Source organism: Fundulus heteroclitus, chromosome 12, assembly GCF_011125445.2.
Source record: "Fundulus heteroclitus isolate FHET01 chromosome 12, MU-UCD_Fhet_4.1, whole genome shotgun sequence".
Lineage (NCBI taxonomy): Eukaryota > Metazoa > Chordata > Actinopteri > Cyprinodontiformes > Fundulidae > Fundulus > Fundulus heteroclitus.
In genome coordinates, this window is record NC_046372.1 from 25,586,680 (window position 1) to 25,605,271 (window position 18,592).

An 18,592-nucleotide genomic window follows, 5' to 3' on the forward strand; every position below is an offset into this window, starting at 1 on the left:
CTAACATGACAGGCACCGTGATTAAATTTATAGTCTGGCGAGCGCATGTAGACGGTAAACTCTGATATATGATGGAGCTTGATTATTAAAGGCTTTATAAGTTCGAAGAATAATTTTAAATTCTATTCTTGATTTAACAGGAAGCCAATGAAGGGAAGCTAAAATAGGAGAAATATGATCCCTCTTGTTGATTTTCATCAGAACTCTTGCTGCAGCATTTTGGATCAGCTGAAGGCTTTGAACTGCATTTTGTGGACTTCCTGATAGTAAAGAATTACAATAGTCCAGCCTTGAAGTAACAAATGCATGGACTAGTTTTTCAGCATCACTCCTGGACAGAATGTTTCTAATTTTGGTGATATTCCGGAGGTGAAAACAGGAAACCCTAGAAAATCTGTTTAATATGGGATTTAAATGACACATACTGGTCAAAAATAAGTGTTACTTTATTACAGAGGCCAATCTAATGCCACCCAGATTAAATGATTAAGAAGTTTATTTTTAAGGACTCTGATCTAAAGATGACAACTTCTGTCTCATTTAAATTTTAAAACATTTAAAAGTGATCCAGGGTTTGATGTAGTCTTATTTAACTGGTTGGAGTCATCAAGATTTATGAATAAATATAGCTCAGTATCATTAGTTTCAAAATGGAAATTAATCCCACGCTGCCTGATGATTTTACCATTTGGAAGCTTCTAGCAAAGAGAACTTGGCCCAAGCAGTGAACCCTGTGGTACTCCTCCAGAGACCCCAGAGTTTGAAGAAGCTTTGTTTTTAGTGTAAACAAACTGGAATCTGTCAACCAAATAAGACTGTTAATAAATGTGTACTATGGGCATCCTTTAAAATAACTGTTTCTCAGGCTCAATTCAATAAAATTTTATTCATATAGCACCAATTCGTGACACATGTCGTCTCAAGGTTCTTTCCAAAGTCAGACTCCATCAGATCCTCCAGGTTGGTGAGAAAGTTTCCTCTCTAAGGGAACCCAGCAGGTTGCATCAAGTCTCTCCAAGCAGCATTCACTCCTCCTGAAAGAGCGTAGAGCCACAGTGGACAGTCGTCTGCATTGTTGATGGCTTTGCAGCAATCCCTCATACTGAGCATGCATGAAGCGACAGTGGAGAGGAAAACTCCCCTTTAACAGGGAGGAGAACCTCCAGCAGAACCAGAACCAGGCTCAGTGTGAACGCTCATCTGCCTCCACCCACTGGGGCTTAGAGAAGACAGAGCAGAGACACAGAAAGCTCAGAAGCTCACATTGACCCAGGAGTACTTTCTATGTTAGATGGTAATAGAGGATGATCTGCCTGCCCTGATGATGTCACAGCTAACAGAACAGGTGGTTTTACTTTGAAGTGCAGGGGGAAGCCCAGCCCGTCTTGGGCTGTTTAAATTCATTCTGCTGCTGCTGTGTCACCTTCCATTCAGTTCATACTGGGTTAACCTGCTCTGCTTCTCTCTGCAGCAACAACCAGTGACTGACTTCAACAACACATTCTGCGTCCATTACAACAAGTAAAGTCAAACTCACCGCCACAAAAACACGAGCCGCTCTGTGGAGGACGGCCCTCTTTGAACGCAACCATTCAATTCTTTTAACATGGCTTTAAAATTCACAACACTAAAAAAGGTCCAGATTAAGGGTATACAATAAATCCTACCCACTCATCTAAACAGATTAAAATTCAATTAAAGCCAGTCTAATTAGATTTTAGTTATAGTATAATGCCAGTTAGTAAAATGTTCAAATAAAGAGAGGAATCTATCAAACTATTGGTACTGAGGGAATACAGACGTCATAAAGAAGTTGTGGGAATATTTAAAATCTCTTTTCTCTCTCAATTTTCTTTTCAAGTTGAGACCATTTGAATAATTTCCAGGGAGCAAAGACTTAAAAACAGAACTAAAAATAAGTAAAGTTTTCCTAAAAGGAGTGTATCTGTCCTTGGTTTGAGCAGGTTACTAAGACTATCTGCCAATGGAATCAGTTTTTTACACTTAAAACAGAAACAACTCATCTAATTGTCTTATTTTAGGGGTCAAAATACTCATTCCATTGGCAGATATTATTTGCCTGCTCAAATCTAGGACAAAACCCACATTTTGAGAACATTTTACCTATTTTTAGATCTGTTTTTTGCAGTGTAAAGGTCACAAATGAATGTGAGGTAGCTTAGTTTAAGTCCTAAATCATATCCTCAGCTTGCTTTCAGTGTTTTACTCTTAATTTATCTCTCAGACAAAACTACAGAAAAGTTGGATTAAACTGCCATTTATCAGTTATGCTCAAGGATTTTACCGCAGTTTTTGCACTTGTTTTTATTTATTTCTTTTAATTGATTTGAGAAGAGGACCAGATGACATTAGCAGCAGCTGACCTTTTCATGGCAGCAGCTTATCGGTACAAGTGGCCTCAGTTTTCCACAGATGACTAAAGACAAAACCTCTCCAGAAAACAGCAGCGATGGGAATTAAAATCCATCGACTTGAAGTGAATCTGCTGGTAAACGCTGCGTATGGGAATAAAAGAACCTTAGGTAGGATTCAAAGCGCGGTCATGCTGACAGCAGAGCAGCACTCCAGAGGAACAGAAACCGATGCAAATGAGAGGAAAACCCAAAACCAGTCGTTCCTGGAGCGCTCTCGGGTCAAAGCCAGAGAAAGCCGTTCCCCTCAGACCTGGGAAGACGACAGAACCGTGCACCGAGGTCAGGGCCGCCCAGAGGAAAGAGCTTCTCTGAGCTGCAATTCAACAACGATTTTTAGCCCACCAGCACCAGTGCTTGATGCAAACGGAGACTTTTTATTTGTTAATAAGTTAAAATCTTCTTACAATTGAAATCTTAGGTAAAAAAACAAAGGATCTTTCAATAATTTCTTCAATTTCACAGTAAAAAGGACCATATCTACCCAATGAATCATACTTGGCTAAATACAGCAAGCTGTTTGAGGAAAGTCTCGACCTAAATCCTGATCTTGTCGCTGAAAACAGACTAAATGTTTAAATTTTTTCCCTTATTGAGCCAAATGTTATTTGCAAACTGCATCTTCTTATAAGGCAAATGTGCAAAACCCTTTTTAGGTTTTTGGGTCTAAAGTGATTTGCATGTCCCTTTCCCACAGAAAATCTGACAAACGTGTTTAATTAAAATATTCCAAGCTCATATTTTGTAAAATCAGGTAAAACAATTCACAATATAGGTTTTTTTTTTGGTCATTTTAGTTTCTTTTTTTAATTATACTGTTTAGCCTTCGGGTACTTTTGATCAGTAGAGTAGCCATAAATTGTACTCTAGTAGGAGTAGCACTACTTCAATGTATTTTTACTCAAGTGAAAAGTTGTCAGTCAAGAAATTACTCATGTAAGAGAAAAAAGTATTCAGTAAGAAGGCTACTCAAGTACTGAGTAACTAATCCTCAAAAGCTGAGGATTTAATTTTTAAAAGTAATGTGCAAATTCTGGTATTTTAAAGAGAAAAGAAACACTTTTCTAAATCTTTTTTTTCCCAACATTAAACTTAAAGCAATACTTACAGCAGTTCATGTATCTACATTATGTTAGAACAGTGCAAAGTACTTCCAAGGACAATATCTAATGTTTACTGTACGTTTATCTGAACTCCCAATGGCTCAATGAGCTCAGCAGATATAAAATCACATTAAAACAACAAAGATTGTGTATAAATAAGAAGTCTCACTTTAACATTAACTCTAGGTTTTTGTCTCCGGTGCATTTTTGGTTAAAACAAGTTTGTTCTTTATTCATGAAGTTATTTACAGCAGGTAGAGTAGCCAGAAATGTTACTCAAGTAAGAGCAGCGATACTTGAGTAATTATATGACTCAACTTAAATTAAAAAGTACAGAGCAGTAAAACTACTCCTAAAAGTACGTTTTGTTAAAAAAGTTACTGAAGTACATATAGTAAATGTAAGTAGTTACTACCCACCTCTGCTTTTGATTTGAACACTTTAACAGGTTTGGACACTCGTCCTAGAATAAACCCGTCTGGCACTGCAGAGAAACGTCTTTTCACTCACGGCGCCGCGGGGAAAACAGCAGCGGCCTCAACAAAGGCTAAACCGCAGCAGACCGTCTGAAAACCCGTCAGAGGCTCAGAAAAACCATAACTAAATCAGCCTCCTACCACCTGCACAAAACTTCCAGGATTAAAGGACTAATGTCACAGAAGATTCCTGAAAAACTGTTCATCTTTAGTAGAATTGATCACTGCAGCGGTGTTTTCACAGCTCTGACTAAAGAGTCGATCAGAACGCTGCAGCTGATCCATCGATCTGTGTCCTCGCCGCCGTCGTGCTCGAATGGCCCCATTATGGGAGAATAAAGTTATTCCTTACCTTAAAAACATGGGAGTTGCCAGAAGTGACCAACCAGGACGGCATCAATGAGCCAGGAGGTCAGAAAGACCACAGACACCCAAAGCTCTGCAGGCCTCACTGTGTCTCAGCTAAGGTCAGACGTCAGGATACTGAGGAGAAAAGATGCCTCCGTGTGATAATCTCATCCTGAAAACACCGCCGACCAAAAGAAACGCCTCAGATTCCCCCAGAAACATCTCCATCTGAACTGAAAGTGTCCTTTCACCTGTGGTGTGAAGCCAACAAAACCAAAATAAATAAATAAATAAAAGTAGTTTAATGCTCTGGGGACGCTTTGGTGCTTCAGGACCTGGATGAGTTATTATAATGAAGGGAAGCGTTTATTCTGCTCTGAAGCTGAAAACTCTGAAGGAGAACTTCTGCTTCCTTGGGCTGAGCAGCAGGACAACGATCCACCAACAAGAAATTCCTCCACAGCGCCGTCATTCCCAGCGTTCCCAAACAAGATGCTGCTGTTAAGACTCCAAGGTTTACCTTAATACACTGCAAAAAGAGAACAAAAGGTACAATTTTCATGAAATTAGTGTAGTTGTCCTTGATTTGAGCAGGTAAATAAGATTATCTGCCAGTGGAATGAGTATTTTGACCCATAAAATAAGATAATTAGATATACTGCACTTGGAATAAGATGATAGAGTAAGTTGTTCCTAAATTAAGAGCAAAATCTTATTCCATTGGCAGATAATCTTATTTACCTGCTCAAATCAAGGACAGATACACTAATTTCATGAAAATTGTACTTACTTTTAGTTCCTTTTTTGCAGTGTAAGCGAAATTATGATTTGAAAACAAAGTTTAGGGTTTTGGATGACAAAGAAAAGTGGAAAACTTAACAAAATGGGTGCAAATACTTTAAAAAAAAAATAACTATTGGATTTCTTTTGCTACCTACAGTCCTGGCAGAGCTTCCGTTGGAGGCGTAGCAAACAGAAATCTGCGATGTAAAACAGAAAATATTAAGAAAAACACGTATCTGACGGTAATTAATGTTTCTGTTTAGTGTGTGACGGCTGATTCTAGTTTTTCTCAACGTTCTGGAAACTTTTCCTAAAGCAGAGACAAAAGCCTTTGGGTGGTAAACAGCTATTATTTATTGAACTGAAACCAAAAAGAATAAGTACCAGCTCTATTGCATTATTGAACCATTTTGCTCCGGTAACAGGGACGTGGGTGGTACTCTACTTGTTTTTTTTTTATTTTTTATTTTATTTTTCTTATCTTGTTGGATGTAGTGAACACAAAGATACAAGGAACATTCAGCTATCACAGATTGCACACCAGATACTGTAGTAACGCAGTCTAATACAAGACCACCAAAATAATCCAGGATTTTCCGCCTTTTTAGTTTTTTTTTCCTTCTTCTTCGTTTCTTAATTAGTTCGTAGTTTGTTTTTTTCCGTAAAGAGTAGAAAAGTCCACCCGAAGCCTCGAACGGGATCAGCGTTCATCAGACAATGCCTCCGCGATAAAAACAAAAGCATAAATCCAGCAACAAAAAAACAAACAAAAAAACAATCTAACATGTACAATACACTGACACAGAAAGTCAGCCGTGTTAATAAAACATGCAACAAGTAACAAAACTTGCTGAAATCATTAAAAAAAAAAATCTAAAACCAGTTATAATTGCATAAATACTCTGTACAGTTCGTTTCTCTGCAGGGGGGGGGGGGGCGTCAGTGAAAACTCTAGATTCCTCTTTGCTTCTTTTTTTTCTGTGTGTTTTCTACAAAGGTGCAAATGAAGTTGGCCTCTTCAGGGAGACGGCGACGAGTTGCGATACGGAAACGATGGAAGGTGACAGCAGCGTGTGCGTTAACGAAGAAGATCAAGGTTCTCCGAATAAAGCAGCAGACGAACACAAAGCTGGAGCAGGAGGAGAAGGAGGGCGAGGAAAGAGAGGGAGTAAAATAAAGAGGAAAGAATGTGTTTCAGAGGATCAAGTTAATTCAAAATGACTGACGGTGGAAGCCAGCTCTGGTTTTTAGGGCGGATTTCCCAACATCTAAATTAAAACAAGCAGACGGCAAATTAAAAACAGGACATGATCATCTCACATTTAGACGAGGGGTCGGCCATCTTTATATTCCACAGAAACTTTTCTGTTCTCTGAATGAAATTCGTCTAGAGCGACAATAGCAACGCCTTGGTGTAGAATTTGTTTTGAATAAAACAAACCATTTCATCTCTGTTTCATATGAAATATAAATATATAAGATAAAAAATACAAAAAAAGAGGGAAAAGAAGCACATAGTTGACACTATTTGATCGCACCATTAGTGTCACTCTGAGTCCAACGCAGGAAAATAAAGAGCAGAAATTACGAAGCAAGTCTCTTTATTACCTTCATGTTTAAAAAAAACAACACCACCATCGTTCTGTTGTTATTAGGAGACACTGAGGAGACAATGAAGAGCCTCATGTGGCCCCAGAGCAGCAGACCACTGATTTAGCTCATTTTCTGGGTCAAATATACCTTCCTCTTCTTTACTATTTCATCTCCTTGTACTATAGAAGGGATATAAAATCCCTTAAGCGAGTTCTGGGTTTCCAGTAGGTCAGGTCCAAACGGCGTCCTCCTAATTAGACCTGAAGCCCCTTTTGACTCAGAGGAGCAGAGGCTCTACTCTCTACCCCTGGCATAACGAAGCTCCTCTCCATCATCATCCATTTTTAACGATTATAGGCGAGAATCGGACCGTAGACTAACTGGAAATCATTCTTTGACACGACAGGCAGCAGATTTGTCAGCTGTGGAAAATACGAGCTTAGTCGCCAAAGCCAATAAAAATGTGTTACAATAAAACGGACTGATTAAAGTATTAACAGAAGTAAAACTTTACTTGAATTCATCAGATTTTGTCCTTTAGGTTAAAGCAGATTAAAACCAGACAGAGGAATAAATATGTCCAAATGCTGAAAAGAAAAAAACAAGAAAGTTTGAGCGGATGGAGGCGTCGGTAAATAAAAGCTTTGGCCGTACAGAATAAGCTAGCTGCATTTATCATCCCTTTAAAATTTCCCTCCATGTCTGTTGGTCTACAAGAACAACGTTTGACCACAGAAAAACAAATATAAAATCATACAGTGGACTCGCTGCTGAACCCCTCATTCAAAGATATGATAACACAGCTTTTTTTTTTTTTTTTTGCTCCTGCTTTTTAAATATAACGTTTATTGTGGAGGGCTCATCCTGGTCGTCTCTTATTTAGGCTGCAGCTAGAAGATTGCGTTGAGAGCTGTAAAAAACATAAAGACGATAAACAACGAACGTCCCTTTTTCTGTGCTTCTTTTTTTTTAAAAAAGCTGCTCTTAAAATAACAAAAAGCAGCGCGTCGGGAGATAATTTCACATTTCAAAACTGAACCGTCAGCCGTTTGGGATGAACTCGTGAAAAACAGAAGAAATAAAAACGGAGCGATATGTTTAAAAGCCTAAACTGATAACATCCAGTTTTCAGAGCCCAGCAGCAACGATGATGAAACGCCTCCAAAAGGGAAAAAACGCGTAAAGGACAGAGCAGATGATGTGTTTGAAGACAAAAACTGTTTGGCAAAAAAAAAAAAAAAAAAGAGGTAAATTTATGATCGATCTCTCTCACATTTTGTAAACAACAACGTGGTCTGGAAATTATTTATATATATACGGTAAAAAAAAAAGCTATTTTTGCATAACTCGACCCACAGGCATTAACACTTTGACATTCGTATCCCTCCGCTCGTCCTCGCTGTGGCTGGCGGCGCAGCTTACACACAATCTGCAGTTTAGCTTCTTTTTTTTCTTAAAGCAAGGAGTGGTTAGTCACAACGCTAAGTTACAAGCAAGCTGTCGTTTTTCTAAAGGACCTTGATGTCTGTTGTATTCGCAGAGTTAAAAAGGCCGTGGTTAAGTATTTACACTATTAACAAGTCTTTTTTTTTTTTCTTTAGCGGTTTACATGACAGAAGGAGGAGGAGGACGTCGGCTCCTTGGATGCGAAGCGAAAATGGCGAGTGATTGATTCAGACGAGCTGCTTTTGCTTCTTTTCTCCCCTCCATCTCCAGATTTTGGGTGCATGTGGCTTAAAAGTGACGTCTGAGTTTCTTTTCCACAAACTCCAGTCGATCCAGGTTCTGCAAATCAGACGTCCCGATGTTTGAGAAAGATCAGAGCAGGGCATTGTGGGACGTTTCAGGTTACATGGAGGGCAGATTGGGGGGGGGGTGTAGCACTCTGCCCAATCAGACGCAGAGGTGGGAGTGCTGAGCTCAGTTCTTGCAGCCGTCGTCGACGCTTCGCTCGTGCTGCAGGTTGTAGTAGCAGTTCTGACAAACTCGCACGGGAGACGAGATTTTCAGCCTTTTAATTTCAGACTGGAAGCGACTGCACCTGCAACACAGGAGGGGGACACGGCATAGATGTTTAGAAGTTAGATTCTAACAACGTTACAGATCCAAAAACATCTGCAAGTAGTTCTAATTTCTTAAACCCTGCCTGCCCAAAAAAGATTTATAATCCAATTAAGACATTTTTAATTTGCCCCCTATGTGAAAACGTAAAGGCAAAACGACAAAGACCAAAACAGTTTGCTGTCCTCAGAAAGATGTTATCTGGTCCACAACTATATTTCTAGAATGGTAGAAATCTGGCTTGATGCAGATTTTTGGGTATTTAAAAAAAAAAAAAAAGGGTGCGTGATTACAAAAACTCGTAAAAGATGCAGACAATTTAAAATCCACAAAATATTGAAAACTGTTGTTACAAAACTAAGCATTTATCTTTAATTAACCATTTTTTCTGCTTTCATTTTAAAGGAGCAATAAACGATTTTTCACCACTAGGTGGCGCTTGAGCTCTGTAGACCAAAACAAGACGCCCAAAAAAAAGATAAAAACAGCAGAACAGCACCACCTCTCAGAGGAACATGCCCAGTGAAGAAATAAGTAACTCATAACTTTATAACGCTTTTAGCAAGAGAACATTTTCATCCACTTAATGTGCTCTACGCCATTTTGTTATGGTTATTTAAACAAGAGACTGGAGAACAACACAGAGAGATAGTGACGTTTAACCACAGTCCATCTGAAAAGATACCTTTAGTTATTCACAAAACTATTTTTTAGTTCTTTCTATCAAAGGATAATGAAATTTCGCTTATTGCTCCTTTAATATATAGTAAACTGACACAAAAATCCTCTGAAATTTTACATTTTATACAGTAAGTGTGTTTTTTGGTTAAAGAGTGACGCATTGACGTGCATTTATTACTGAGAATGGACTAAATTAAAATATCTAAACCATCAAACCATAGACTTAGGACATTGTATGACTTTCTTTTCAAAAAGTAAAACTTTTGGGACGATTTTCAAATCCACAGATCTCTTTTCTACAAAAATCTAATTTGTTCTTTTCAGATAAAATATGATGTGATCAATTTATTGTTCACCAGGTTGAAAAAAAAAAAAAAAACAACATACAAATTTTAATAAAAATAAGAAAAAGTGACTTTTTTGTGGCCTTCAAGTAGGGCGGGACGATAATTCAATAACAATATTTATTGATCGACAAAAGTATATCGATGATAGAAAAAAAGGGTCAATAAAAACTTCAATAGAATAACAGTTTTCCTTCCTTTTACATTCTATCATGTAGGTTAATATTACATCATTACATCCTCCCAACCAATCACAACGCAGACCCAGGAACCAAGCTCCGCCCCCTTCAAAGAGTTCAGAGAGCACTGTTCTTTTTTCTTTTATAAAAATTTGTAGTTTTGGTAAAAAAAGTCGGTTGAATAAAGGGTTGAGTTTGAATTCAGTGTTTTTGTCTGTATTTAAAAATTGGTTGCTAAGCAACAGCATAAAATGGCCAGGGCTGCACGTAACATATGTGTTTTGAATTTGTTGATAATAATCGATATCGATCAATATGATTTCTATTTTATCGATATGCCTTTTTCTATATCGTCCAGCCCTACCTTCACGTACTTCCTCGTTGCTGATTTCAGCCTTTGCTGCGGATAATTATAACCCTTTGAGCTAAACGGTTAAAACTCGGACATGTCTGCTTTTTCCGACATTGATCACAGCCCTGAAGCCGAGCGTGGAGCCGCTAAATCAGGCTAACATTAGAGAACTTATGGACCTACAGCGATTGGCTGATAGGAAGAGGCTGAGAGTGAGCGGCTGCAGGTAAGTGTCTCACCTTTGACAGAAGAGCTGCCCGCAGTTCCTGCAGTGATGGCGTCGCTCCGTCAGGGAGAAGCGGACGGTGCAGCCGGAGCAGCTGTCCACCACCTCGTCCTTCACCCAGTGGTCCGCAGCCGAGCGGCCGGGCTGGTCGCTCACCGACCAGCTGAACACGCGACCGCGCCCGTCGCCCACCAGGATCTTACTGTGGTCCCTGCAGAGAGGGGGGGGGGGGATACAGCAGTGATTGATAGAAGATAAATGAATAAAACCGTCTGAGCTTAATAAACTGCTGAAGGATGGAGGTAACCTTAGAGAGCGCTCTGTCCTCACAGTGAAATAAAAACGCTGCTTTAAAGCGGTTTGGTTTAAAATGCTTTGGTTAGTTTTTGCTTAATATTTCAGGTTTGGCTTAATCTGGCATGAATGTTTTAAATCAAGGCAAATTTATCTGTATAGCAGATTTCAGTACTAGGACAACACAAAGTGCTTTACATGATTAAAAGATAGGAAAACTACAATAAAAACAAGATAAAGGCAAGTTGGAATATAACTAAAAGCAAATATTAAAAACAGTTGGACTACAAAGTTGATGTTTCAGTAAAACAGTTTAACTAGAATAGTTAAAATCCTAAAGAAACGTGTTTTTAATCTTGATTTAAAGGAACTCAGGCTTTCAGCACTTTTACAGTTTTCTGGGAGTTTGTTCCAGATACGCTGCAAAAACGGATCGAAAAATAAGTAAAATTTGTGTTTATGTCCTTGATTTGAGCAGGTAAATAATATTATCTGCCAATAGAATGAGTATTTTGACCCCTAAAATAAGATGATTAGACATACTGCACTTAAAATAAGATGGAGATTAGTTGTTCCTGTTTTAAGTGCAAAAATCTTATTCCATTGGCAGATAATCTCATTTACCTGCTAAAATCAAGGACAGATACACTCATTTCAAGAAGATTTGACTTATTTTTAGTTCTGTTTTTGCAGTGTAAGTGGAGCATAGGAACTAAATGCTGCTTCTCCATGTCTGGTTCTGGTTCTGGTTCTGGTTCTGGTTCTGCAGAGCAGGCTGGAGCCAGAAGGCCTGAGTGGTCTGGAGGGTTGATGCCCTGATAACAGATCAAAACTTTTTATTCTACAGAAACAAAGGCTGGCTGTCTTACTTGGAGATGGAGAGGGAGGTGATCTCAGCCGGGTGAGCGTTGTCCTTGCGATCGAACGCGGTGTGCATGGTGAGTTTGCTCCGGAAGACCAGCTGGCGCTCCCATCTGTACCCTGCAGGCGCACAAACACCAACAACCCTCATTAAATCAGCCGTAGCCTGGAAAAAGGGTTGTAGAGGGAGGTGGGGGGGCACCCGCCTGCTTTGAGCTGGTTGTACGTCCGCGCCTCGGTGGCCGGCGGAGGGGCCGGCTGAGGGAGGGACGCTTGGCCTGGATGAGCCGGCTGAGGGTGGGGGCCTCTGGTTTGGCCCTCAGAGTAGTTGACGAACACAAAGCCGTCCTTCTCGTCGATGCTGAGCGTGTCCGACCAGCGGTGAGAGTCGTCGGAGCCGCTGTCCATGGACCACGACGCTCCGGCACGAGACGACGGACCTTAACGGGTGAAAACAGAGACGTAGGTCCAAACCGCCGATGAAAACACGGCGCAGACGTTCCTGTCCTCCAGCAGAGCTCACCTCTGGGCCGGTGCACGGCGCTGCCCGGCTGGCTGCCGCTGCCGCCGCCGGTCGAAGGGTTGCGCGGCGCCGCCGGCTCCTCGCCCTCCGACTCGCTGCTGTCGTCGTCGGCGTTGTGGCTGTCGCCGCCCTCTGTGAGAAAGAGACGGTTTAATTAAAGGTCCGCCGGCTCCTGGCGGCGCTAACGCATTCATACCTAACAGACCGACGTGAAGTTGGGCCTGATTGTAAAGCGGACGGAAAATGAAACACGATTTACAAATAAAAAACCTACACTGCAAAAACAGAACTACTTTGTTTTTGCTATAAAGTTTTATAGCAGGTTGTTTAACGGTGTGATGCTTTATGAAAGGAAAACTGCCTCTTTGAGTAAAACGTTCACCAAAAATGTCAGGAACTGGGTCAGTTAAATATATTGGAGCAAAGCGTTGGACAGAAATCACAACACTGCAAAAAGTGAACTTAAAGTAACATTTTCTTGAAATAAGTGTCTTCCCCCTTGATTTGAGTAGATAAATAAGATTTGCAAATGGAATAAAAAAAATTTGCACTTAAAATAGGAAACAACTCTTCTCCATCATGTTATTTCATTTTTTTTCTCCCTTTTTTCCCTCTTTTTTTCCTTTTTTTTAATTTTTTTTCTTGAGCGGGAAAAAAGAAAAAAAAGGAAAAAAAGAGAAGAAAAGAGAAAAAGGGAAAAAAAAGAGAAGTAAAAAAAGGAAAAAAAAAAGGAAGAAAAAAATCATCTTATTTCAAGTGCAGTACGTCTAATTATCTTATTTTAAGGGTCAAAACACTCATTCCATTGGCAGATTATCTTATTTATCTGCTCAAATCAAGGACAAAGACACAAATTTCAAGAAAACTTCACTTTGTGGAATGTATTAACTTTGATTCATTTTTAGTACACATTTATGAAGGTATAACATGCTTTTATTGTGCAATATATTTGCTTTGAGGCCTGTCTGTTTACCAGAAGAAGAGAATGTGAATAGGTTCAGTGTATGAGTATCAGGAAAACTTTCAAGGCCAGTCCGAGGCAGTGGGAAAGAACAGAAACTCCAGTTCACATGCAGCTGGAGAAAATAATGAGGGAAGATAGTTATTAGGGAGTAAGATAGCGATAGGATGTGTGCGTCATTCATTGTGTGACTTTGTATAATCTGTGTTCTAACTTTAATAAAACTAGCCTGAGCGGGAGAGAGAGCGAGAGTTGTTGCCCGGAATCGGCAGGTGTATCATCTCTCCCCTTTGCAAAGGTGAAACTGAAATTCTGCGTCCATGGCTGAGTTATTATTTTAAAGTCCTGCACAACGAATTAACGAACCCGGGGAAGCAGACGGCTTCAACATTTGGGGGCTCGGTCCGGGATTCGGGGTGACAGGCAGAATTGGACTTCAGATTGGATCGAAAGGACGAGGGACACTGGCTGGCCACAACAAAACAAGGTAGGCAGAACCTGAATCTGCATTTTCGGCTTAGAAAAATAGTCTAAATTAAGTGTCCCAAGTCTCAGTAGAACTAAATCTGCTAAATTAATGCTTTGGAGTGCCTTGGAGCAGTACTGAAAAAGTGTGGTTCAGAAATGTATTGAGAATTTTGAAAAAAAAGAGAGAAAAGAATAGAGAACGAGACCAGGCAAAAATAGTTCTGACATAAAATAACAGAAATAGAGGAAGACCTGTGAGTTCGGAAATCTAAAGGTGTTTCTCGAGCGTGGCGGCTCACTGCGGTTCTCGACGGGGGACCGTCTTTTTGCTGGGTTAGAGGCCCGAGAAGTTGAGAAATCTCGAATTCTACATAAAAGGTTGAGCGAGATCAGGCAACACACATTGAATGGATGCGGAGATAACAGAGGGACTCTGTGAAGCTCCGATTACAGACGCAATAAAGTTCTGATATAACATTACAGAACTAAGAACAGAGTAAAATATAAGTTGTGCGGATAACACAACAAGAAAAAGTCCTGTGAGCTTTAAATTTTTTTTTAAACAAACCGTGACCTGACGTAGAAACAGGGAGACCGGTTTATGAGCCGTGAGCTGGACACACACACACCCAGCGAGAATCGGACAGGGAATAAAGATAAAGATAAAATGAATGAGCTGTTGGCTGAACACACAATCAGCTATGACAGACTTTTGTAAAAAAAAAACAAAAAAAAAACAACAACAGTTTGAATGTTGAGTGCTTGACTGGGGGAGAACGCCAAAAAGCGAGCGATCCCCATTTGCTGCGGGTTTGCATAAGCCATAATATTAAACAGCAGGACCCACTCTGATCAAATTTAACATTTAGCTACATGGGTAAAATAATACAATTCAGGTTTAAGAGGTGACTTAACAAACAGAGAATAGCTAAAATTCCAGGAAGCTATCATTAATAAATCGGGAAATCTAAAGGGGAAATACAGAGCAACACTCTGGGAGTTTTTTAGAACAAGGAGGTTTTGTATAAAAAAGAAAAGAAAAGAGAGACGTCTCGCAGAACACTACGCGCAAGCTGTCTGTCTGTCTTGTACAACATATTGTATCTGTGGAAATGAGATCATTTTGTTTGAGTGAGTGGGGGAGAGACTGCTTGGATCCGCGGAGATTGATGTCTGTGCGCTAATGGGTTTTTGTGTGTAAGTCTGTGTGTGTAGATTTGTGCGTATGACAGAGCTGAGAATAGCAACTGAAGCGTAAGAGATTTACGGTGCATTTGATCAGGATATTAGTGAAAATAAATAGAATTGTGCAGCATGGATATCAATGGGAGGACAGATCGATGTATTTGTGGCTTTCTTGGCGCAGCAGAGCGTTCTGAGTGCAACCAGCAGTTAGTCGAGGCAAAAAAAAAAAAAAAAAAAACGGAACTTTAGAAGCGCATAATTTCGCGGGGGAAACATTTTAGTAACGGACCGGATAGATGATTATCTTGGCTAGTGGGGGAAAATGACTAAAAAAAGCCGTGAAACGTAATGAGATAAAAGATGACAGGCGAGTGGCGAGATGTTGAACCTCGTTTCTGCGGAGGCGCGGCGTCGGACAGCCGGTAAGTTGAGCGGTTACGGCGGTGCGGGGCAAATTTGAGATTGATGTCTGTGCGCTAATGGGTTTTTGTGTGTAAGTCTGTGTGTGTAGATTTGTGCGTATGACAGAGCTGAGAATAGCAACTGAAGCGTAAGAGATTTACGGTGCATTTGATCAGGATATTAGTGAAAATAAATAGAATTGTGCAGCATGGATATCAATGGGAGGACAGATCGATGTATTTGTGGCTTTCTTGGCGCAGCAGAGCGTTCTGAGTGCAACCAGCAGTTAGTCGAGGCAAAAAAAAAAAAAAAAAAAACGGAACTTTAGAAGCGCATAATTTCGCGGGGGAAACATTTTAGTAACGGACCGGATAGATGATTATCTCGGCTAGTGGGGGAAAATGACTAAAAAAAGCCGTGAAACGTAATGAGATAAAAGATGACAGGCGAGTGGCGAGATGTTGAACCTCGTTTCTGCGGAGGCGCGGCGTCGGACAGCCGGTAAGTTGAGCGGTTACGGCGGTGCGGGGCAAATTTGCCAAGTAAACTTCCCCGAGAAGTGACAGAGGCGCGTTGGCCAATAAGCATAATATTTCGGCAAAATATATTTCGGCAATCAATCTAAACTTTTCAAACATGATCTGTGAAAAATACTGTTAAAGGGAAAGACACGTGTGTGTGTTTTGTTCGTCTAATTGTCTTATTGTATGTGTTATTGATGTAAAAGCTCTGTTCGTCTTTGGAAAATAATCCAGATTAAAATCCTAGAAAACCACGGTTTCAAAAAGTGTTTATTTGCGCTGAATGTCTGCAGCATTCAAAACAAATGCACTTTGGAGACTTCCGTTAAACAGAAGGGTTTAACTAAACGGTTGTAAGACAAATAGACTTAAGCATTGATAATATTTGTTATCAATTTATCAAGTTATCACTTGTTATCAAGTTTGTCCAGCCCAAATTAAATTTAAACAAGTAGATATTAACATGACTTAAATAAATATATCTCAGGCTTGTTACAAATGATTGAAACTGGGGATAAAGGTTTTGTTTTTGTGTTATTTGGGTGCCTAATTATGGAGTACAGTTAACCAGAGCCGTGGGGAAAGTATTCAGTTACACTATTAATGCATGAAGCTTGTATTTGACAATGGATTCATGACAGCTATAAAAATAATAGAGTATGGTCTTTTTTAGATTGTAATGTTATAACTTTATTAACTTGGCAAACAGCATATGGGGAGATTATAGGGGAGAAGTGGAGCTGGATGGTTTATGTGTAGGGGAGACTTTTTACACTGAGCTGAGGCAAACCTCGGGGGGACAGTTTGACCTAAAGCTGGACAATAGATATGATAAAAAAAACTGACCATGATGTAAACATCTGAATGTGTTGGGCGGAGAATTAACGGTTCCTGGTGACACCCCCAGGAACAACACATTATTAGAAACACCCACCAACCTTGCGCGTCATCTGTTACTACACCTACAGCCCCAACATCGCTGAAAACAGCCGAGGATTGGTCACTGATAGTTGATATGTTCCGCCTGCTGCTCAGGGAGCAGCCCTCCCCTCTAGAGGCAGACTTGCTGTCTCTGCATTTGATAAACTAAGGGACCGCTCAGGAATATGTGTTTGAGAAAGAGAGTAAATAATAAATGAATAATAAAACTTATATCTGTGTTTAGGAGTTAAAAAATATTTCAGCATGAAATATTTATTTATTCACACATTTGTTTATACATTGTGTAAACATCAGGGCATAATAATTTGTGATTTAGCTCTTTATTGGCTATAGTTTATCATTTTATGGCACCAGAATGTTGTCATTCCAATTCTGAAAAGTACCTAAAAAGAAAAATAGTTTTTGTATAAGCATAATTTTAACTAGTGTGGTTTATTGCAAAAGTGCATATTAAAATTCCCAAATGAGCTTTTATACTTTCAGAAATAAAAAGATAGAATACGAGATTAATTGAAATTAAAATTTTAATAGTTTGAGAGCCCTAGTTTGAATATAATACACTAGACTTAAATCTGGTTGATCTAAGGAAAGCAGGAATTGGCTCACTAACAACTTCTGCTAATTGTAGGTCTAGGAATCACCAGTTAGCAGAAACAAAAGTTAAAAGTTTATGAAGAATTTATGAAGAATGTTACTGGTTTAAATCGTTTTACTACAGAAGTTAAACTTTGCAGAGGGACAGAAATCAACAGGAACAAAAAGGATTTGGAAAAATTAAAGGGCAGATCCCAAAGGATTTTTTTTTTTATGTAAACACGTTCTCTAAATTAGATAATTTGACTAAAGGTACACATGGTTGTGTGCCCTCTTCTGCTGCAAATTATATTGAAAATGATGCTTAAACGTTCCATATGCCAGATGTAACTTTGTTTTCTTTACTAATTTCTTACTTGGAAGATGGAGTTATAAAACATTCTCCCTTAACACACCCCAGCTGTGGTTCTTAATTTGACTGGGGCCCACAACAGCCGTGAATTATTCAGAAAAATGGTTTTAAAGGGTTTGTCCTCTTCAGTATTACAGCTGATTGTGATTATGCTCGCTGGGACAAAACATTTGGTACATAATTTTCCAATGTGGCTCAGGATGGGGAGAGAAAGAGTAAATAATAATAAAAAAAAGTATTACAAGAACTATTATTTAAATTGCAATTACAAGGAACAAAACAGAAAGTAAGTAAAATAAAAAGTGAACATGTGATGTTTCAGCAGTTGGATCTTTAACCCTGAAGGTGTCACCTCAGTTTAATTAACTCCAAGGAGGAGGCTTGCCTATTGCCTCCTTTTCTCTATTCTTTATTTATTTACAGGTCTGTTGATTGCTGAACGTGGAAGCAGATGGCTTGGCGGTCAGTGTGGCGTCGAGTATTGAACCCAGGGCGTGATGGATGAGTGTTTGGAGCTGATATGGTGGACATGTTAAAGCACCCATCGACATACAATCGTGATTGTCCTGGACATTGAACACCTGTGGGCTGTTTCACCCCACCAGCAGGTCCACCTGGTATGAAGCAACCAAGTCCTGACATGACCTCATCTCCTCAAGGTCAGTACCCCTGCAAGGGGATAACTCGTCTGATGACACACCCCTGAGCATGGCCAGCTGCATGAGCACTACAGACTCCGAGCTGTCAGTGGAAAAGACTGCATGAACTTTTGGTGGACACTGGAGCCACGTATGGGCCTCTGAGTTGTGGACTAAGACTGTCACTGAATATGATACTGAGAGAAGAAACAGTGTCTGCCGTTGTGACCTGAGGGGGAGAAAGCATTGCTAGCATCTATGGAGGACTGTGAA

General features: G+C 39.8%; 1 protein-coding gene and 1 long non-coding RNA gene across 9 annotated transcripts in view; one reads left to right on the forward strand and one right to left on the reverse strand.

Moving 5' to 3' along the window:
* Positions 1–5,478: 5,478 nt before the first annotated feature.
* The window catches only part of wdfy3 (WD repeat and FYVE domain containing 3), a 161,496-nt gene continuing 148,382 nt past the window's right edge, over positions 5,479–18,592 (reverse strand). For 5 of the 7 annotated variants that reach the window (XM_036144345.1, XM_036144346.1, XM_036144341.1 and 2 more), the window contains 5 exons: positions 12,257–12,388; positions 11,940–12,173; positions 11,742–11,853; positions 10,592–10,789; positions 5,479–8,776 (listed from right to left, as the gene is read on the reverse strand). In XM_036144345.1, coding sequence (XP_036000238.1) covers positions 8,656–8,776; positions 10,592–10,789; positions 11,742–11,853; positions 11,940–12,173; positions 12,257–12,388 — 797 coding nt within the window. In that variant the 3' untranslated portion in view covers positions 5,479–8,655. The remainder of the gene's footprint in view (positions 8,777–10,591; positions 10,790–11,741; positions 11,854–11,939; positions 12,174–12,256; positions 12,389–18,592) is intronic. The other 2 variants (XM_036144344.1, XM_036144343.1) reach the window with 1 other exon arrangement.
* On the forward strand, positions 15,194–18,558 carry LOC118564930. 2 transcript variants are annotated; one of them, XR_004932095.1, is made up of 2 exons: positions 15,194–15,292; positions 18,061–18,558. It is a non-coding gene; the product is annotated as an uncharacterized LOC118564930 (long non-coding RNA). The 2 variants fall into 2 exon arrangements; XR_004932094.1 differs by lacking the exon at positions 15,194–15,292 and adding an exon at positions 15,335–15,773.